The sequence below is a fragment of the Manis pentadactyla genome, chromosome 12, assembly GCF_030020395.1.
Source record: "Manis pentadactyla isolate mManPen7 chromosome 12, mManPen7.hap1, whole genome shotgun sequence".
NCBI classification, from domain to species: domain Eukaryota; kingdom Metazoa; phylum Chordata; class Mammalia; order Pholidota; family Manidae; genus Manis; species Manis pentadactyla.
Genome location: NC_080030.1, coordinates 57850817 through 57857143, shown reverse-complemented (window position 1 = coordinate 57857143; position 6327 = coordinate 57850817). Strand labels below are relative to the sequence as shown.

At 34.9% G+C, this 6327-nt stretch overlaps 1 protein-coding gene across 1 annotated transcript; it reads right to left on the bottom strand.

Moving 5' to 3' along the window:
• Positions 1 to 1885: 1885 nt before the first annotated feature.
• Positions 1886 to 3069, bottom strand: TAAR1 (trace amine associated receptor 1). The gene has a single exon (XM_036903648.2). The coding sequence runs from the start codon at positions 2959 to 2961 to the stop codon at positions 1951 to 1953; it is 1011 nt and encodes a 336-aa protein (XP_036759543.1). The 5' UTR covers positions 2962 to 3069; the 3' UTR covers positions 1886 to 1950.
• Positions 3070 to 6327: the final 3258 nt, after the last annotated feature.

Sequence of the window (6327 nt, the reverse complement as noted above, 5' to 3'; positions counted from 1 at the left end):
CTGAGTCATGAACTTATCCCAAGAAAAATGTGGAATCAGTATTAAAACCTGAATAGTATTTTGTAAGACAAGAATGACTCATCACCATTACCAATATTGATCTAGGAATTTCCACTAATGGAGCACAGCAAGGAATATAAGTAAGAATTACAGCTATTGGAAAGGAGATAAAACAGCGTTGTTTGAGGATAACATGACCATGTACAGTGAAAACACAAGTCAACTGAAAAGCTAAAATTTTATATATGTCAGCAATAATAGTTACATAGAAAATATAATGGCTTTAAAAGATTTATTCACAATAGGCAAACATCCACATACACTAAGTGTAAAATATCTAGGAATAATCTTAAAAGAATGTGTGGGAGCAAATGAGGAACGCCATGGAAGCTTATGGTAAGGTACAGAAAACTCAAAATGCTTTTGTTCCATTTTTAGAATTTAATAAAATAGTCTCCCAGGTGAACAAAAGTCAAGGTAATTTTTGAAGCTAGATGTGATTAGAGGAAACTTGTATTACCATATACTACATGAAAAGGTAACTCATAATGTTTTAAAGATGTGCCAGAACAAAAATCTAGTCAGACGATGAAACAAAATATTTAGTCCTGAAACAGACTGTAATAGATGGATGGATCTAACATATCCTCAGGGGATCACCAGGCTTGTGGACAGAAATTTATATGCAGGAATGTGCATGTCAGTTTCATTTATTTAGCTGCCTTACCCTAACTTACTCATGAGCATAAGTCGCTATTATTAAAGAAATAAATGCAAATCCCTAGTGCACTCAACATGAAACAGACTACGTGAAATCTATGAGAAATAGCTCAGTTGCTAATCAATGGTTAGAATTTAGAATGTTTGCTCATCCCCTATTAAGATATCTTATTTGAAACCATCATTTTGTACTCTTTTTTCTTTTCCTAATGCCATCTGCATAGGCATGGTATGTCTATTCTGATTATACCACCTATTATTCCTCATGTTGAGCTGCTTTGATGCACAACTGCTTCTCTTTCAGTGTAGCCTGGAGCCCAACAAATGACTTTATTTAACTTCATCTAGCTTATATTTTACATCCTACCATACCAGAAATAACCTTGAAATACAGTGAAATCCTCCTGGACACTTTCATGAGCTTCAGTAGCACGTAACAGGCAGAAACTTGATATAATTTTTATTATTTTATAAAAAGGAATTGAAACAATCTAAGTGGTCAACAGTAGGGAAATGGTTTTAAAAAAAATCTTTGTATGTCCATACAATGTAACATTATACAGTCGCTCAAAAGTGCTGCTTTTAAGAATTTTAAACAATATAGTTCTTTCAGGAAGTGAGCTTTGAGTGATATTTTAATTTTCATTTGTTTTTATATATTTTCTTTTTATTTTTCCTTTATTTTCTGAATTTCCTATAAATATGAAAATCAGGAAGACCTATTTTAAAATGATGAAAATCAAGAGTATTTAAGAATTAGAATATATATTAACAAGGATTAGTAATAAATAAATTATATAACAATAATTCTTCAATAATAAGATTTGACGTGTACTTTTAGTTGATTTTACAAAAAGACATATCACAGAAATAAATAACAAAGTAATTCTAATTTGCATCCCCAAATATAGTCCCGTAGTTTCCACCACTGAACGTCTGAGTAAGATGCCACTGTCAATGTCTTGACAGCTCATGTAAAGGCATGAAAAGTCTTTAAAATGTAGGGCCTAGAATTGTGGTCTTGCAAAACTTCAATATGTATTGTAAGAATGACAATATCACATTTACTATGTCCCTAACAGGAAGCAAAATGTAAGCACCATATCTCACTAAACATTCTTTGGCTCAAATAATTGATAAGAGAGCCTGCAATTAGTACATGTGGTTGATTACATTGTGTTCATAAATATGATCACCAGCTGTTGTGAAAAACAGGAAAGTATAATAATTCTATGGATTTGATTCTAAAAATAACTTACACTGAGATGAACCTCTTTTGAAAATCTTACCAAATAGAATCATCTTCAGTGCTCTTCTGAACCAGGGATAGAAGAATGCATAAACCATAGGATTAAAAGTAGAGTTCAAGTAGCCAAACCAAATCAAAGCATCATTCAGGGTGGGTGGAATATTATAGCCCAGAAAAGGATCCATGACCATGCAGACAAAGAAAGGACACCAGCATATCAGGAAAACTCCGATCACAACCCCTAGTGTCTTTGCAGCTTTCCTTTCTTTGCTTCCATTTTTCTCTTCCAATCCAATCTGAAGCTTCTGATTCACACCATTAATTGATCTTGCCTGCCCTTTAGCTATAAAATATATTCTGTAATAGATGCACAACATAATAGATCCAGGTACATAGAAAGAAGTCATAAAGGCCAGTACCCCAGATGATTTACTAAAGAAGACAGAGCAACCCCCTATGCAGTGAATGTGTTTGCAATATATCTCTTCAGCTCCTTTGAAGTTTAGCTCCAGAAAGATCATTCCAAATGCAAAAAGAGCAGGGACACTCCAACTAATGAAGATCATCACAAATATAACCAAGATACTGATCTTGGCTTTGTATCTCAGTGGGTCACACACAGCATAGTAGCGGTCAATGGAAATGAAAGACAAGTGGAAAATAGATGCTGAGCTCAGCATAATGTCAGTGCTGGTGTGAATTTTACAGAAGGCTTCTCCAAAATACCAGCAGTGCTCCACAGATCTCACCATGCTATAAGGCATGACCAGGCACCCCAGCAGAAAGTCCACAGTGGCCATGGAATAAATGAGCCAATTAGTTGGGGTATGAAGTTGCTTGAAGTGCGCTATGGAAATAATAACTATCAGATTGCCGACCAGTGTGGTCAGAATTATGAGCACCATTAAACTGTACAGGGAAGCACGGACATCATTTGACCAGCTGCTTTTCACACAGGAAATATTAATTCTATTGTGGCAAAAAGACATCATTCCTGAGGACGAGCCACCACTTTATTTTTTCCGTTGTGTGTTGAGGAATCTTTTTCCAAAATCCATGATCAGGGTAGAGTTCCTTCTTTTATTTCCACATACCCATCCCAGAAACCTGGGAGGGAAAAAAAAAAGAGTGAATCATTAGTATTTTGATTCCTCTCACTTCTAAGACATTCACCTATCAGTTTTTGCTGAAGAATAATTATTTTGCAAAGACCTTTTATTTCTAAGTTTATGTCAGTTGTTCATCAACAAAATTTTTTAACATCTACTTGATGCCTGACACTGCGCTAGAAGTGAAAAGCTGAATTATTAGGCTGAAACATATGAAACTCCTACTTTTGTAGGTCAGAGAAGGTCAAATGATGCATTTTTCATATGCTTTAATAGAAACAGTCTTTGCTCCAAGGAAAGTCTTCTGAGGGGGGCTCACACTCAAAAGAGTTGATATAAATTACCAGAAAGTCGAGAATTAAAATGTTAGTGGAAAAAAAGTGAAATATTTTAAATGTGCCTCTTGACCAGATGTAATACCCACCAGTGCCTGCTTTTTCACTTGATCATATGCAAGATATTTCTTATTTTACAATTAATTCTAATAGGAAAAAATTTATATGCCTTTATAAATTTATATGCAAAGCACTTATATATATATTTCATGCAGTATTTTGTTTAACATTTTGACATGTATCATAGTAATGATGTACCCTATAAGGAAGACATGACATGTTTTATTAGCCTAATTTTCCTGGCAAGAAATTGAGGCTTAGTTCATAAAACCATTAAAGGTAGAAAATGACCTGAGGTCTCACTTACCAGTACAGTTTTTTTTTGTTTTTTTTTTTTTTTACTGGTCCAATTTTTCTTTTCATTGCAGAAAGCATCGACTTAGATAAATTATTTTCAAGAACATTATACTTTGAACTTTCATGTTAAGAATATAGGAAATATAGGATGTTTTGAATAATGGCAACTACTAGTGAAGTGTGATATTGTGGTTCAAATTATATAGGATTTTTTTATTCAGACCAAATTATACGGTAAGAAGTGATAAGTGATATGGCATAGAGAGAAGCGCTCAGGGAACCTGAGTCCTGTGTGGGCTGTGGGCATGGTGCTGAAGATCTTTTTTTTAAGCTCTGAAACCTCTTCATAAATTTTTTTTCATGCAAGCCTAAATTATAAAACAGGTAAAAGTAAAATCTTGTTAAAATAAAGATGAGACCTTCTACAAGGCCTCTTTCTGCCTCATTGAAGAACCTCAAGGCTCCAGGGGACCCAATATTTAAATGTCCTTTTTGTTCCCATATGATTCTGTAATTCTCAGCTAAATTCTGGAGTTTGTACTATATCTTGCAACATGTATATATTTATCTATGTATATTGCTTATATGTATGTATAGGTAAAGAGAGGGGGAGAAAGAGAGAATTTGGAGGAAGAATGTAAATTTTTGGCAGTTAATGGACAACCTGTCACCGAGTTGTGAAAATGACAGAAAAGAGCAACAAGTCTTAGAATCCCAGGAGTCCAGCTTCCTTGTCATCTCTCTCCATTCCCTATGGGCTGGAAGGTTAGTTCAGGACCACACAGAAACCTAAATTTACCCAAGACTAGAATTGGCGGAATAAAATATTTAGGTATTAAAATGCATATTTTAATAAACTTGAAACACCTCTCCCCAATCTCTTTCTACCTCCTATTTCCAGGACGATACATGTTAATAACAAATGAATCTGTAAGATTTATTTCAATAGACACCCAGGCCCATTCCACAACACAACAAAGAGCAGACTAAAATTATTTAGGTTCTTTGAGCTAAGCTATGTTTGAAATTGTGATGAAAATTTCACTAAAAGAATGATGGATGTCTTACTATGAAATTTAAGTGTGCATTCAACTAAACTCTAGGAATTAAGTTGTGAATCTTCTACTTAGACTTTTTTCCTCTCTATTTCCCTCCTTCCCTTCTTTTACTTACGTTGCTGACACATTAAAGGAATTGAGCAACACATCCTAATCACTGTTTAGAAGTGTTTGCTAACTAATTACTGCTAGTCCAACAAATATCCTTACCTGATTCCATACTGAGTAGGTTTGCTCAGCAGTAATTAGGTCCAAAAGAAGAAAGGGGAGGAAGAAAAAAATATCTGTTAAATTTTAGATTAAATTCACAGAAGATGAAAAAGTCATCTTACAATTTTGTATGCCTTGTTATTTTTGCATCAAAATGTTCAGTTCCCAGATACAAATCAAATGACCAGAAACTTCTTCCTCATATTTGTACATCCTGGTTTCCCATGGGCTCTATTATCGTATCTTGGAAATTGTTGATAAATATCGATGGCACTTCAGTAGAATAATTTGCCTGCCCAACTTAAAAATATTACACATAATTTTTGTGTATTTTTAAAGTGTTACAATTTGTTTTCAAATATATTTATTTATTTAAATGAATGCCTTATGATGATATTATGAGTTGAGTACCTATCTAAGAACATGACACAATAGTGTTTTTGTTTCTTTTCTTCCAGCTCTAAGAATTTAGCTAGCTAGAAATGATTATTATCTGCAAATACAAATTATCCAAGTTGAACATACAGTAGCAATATGGAAAGCTAATAAATCTCTCTTTGATTATCTAGCTAAGCAAACAGTTCTGTGCAAATAATAATCTGGTTACCTAATGTTTGAAAATGACAAATGAATTAAAAATATAGTGGTAGGAGTTATAGCTTAAACTAGATCTATCTGACAGGACAGGAACTCACTGGTAGAGTGCTTCCAACTTCCTAATAAAAGGCTACCAGCACCAATCCCTCCATGCCCTTTGTCCCTGGTTCCATCAACCATGCAGCTGTTCAGTCTCTTCTTATTCCCGTACTGTTCTGTACAACCCTAACCTGAACTCACAAAAATCCTTCCAAGTGCGCCCTCTGCCGCCCATGGCCATCACCATACTTCCTCAAACCCTTTTCTAAAGGCTTCCTTCATTTTGCTCTAACTAAAACCATCTCTTCCCTGAGGCTACTTCATCCCCTGCAGCCTTGTCAAAGGTGTCTGTTTGTCTTCTACATCCCTAATACCCCCTTATACCATAAGAGCTGGAGGAAAAGTGTCTCTTGCACTGATTGCCACTGCTGATCATTGTCCCTCCATTCTTCCCAACTTCTATCCCTTGAAAGCTTTGAAGCTCAGTGTTCAGACTATACCTCCTCCAGCTGCAGATATCTACAGACTCCCAAGTCATTTCTCTGCGTTTCTTGAAAATGTTAGGTTCCAACCTACTGTCAGTCTCTCCAAAGCTACCTGCCAAAATTCTTGATAATTTTGTTGTCCACATAAATGATCCAATAATGGACTTC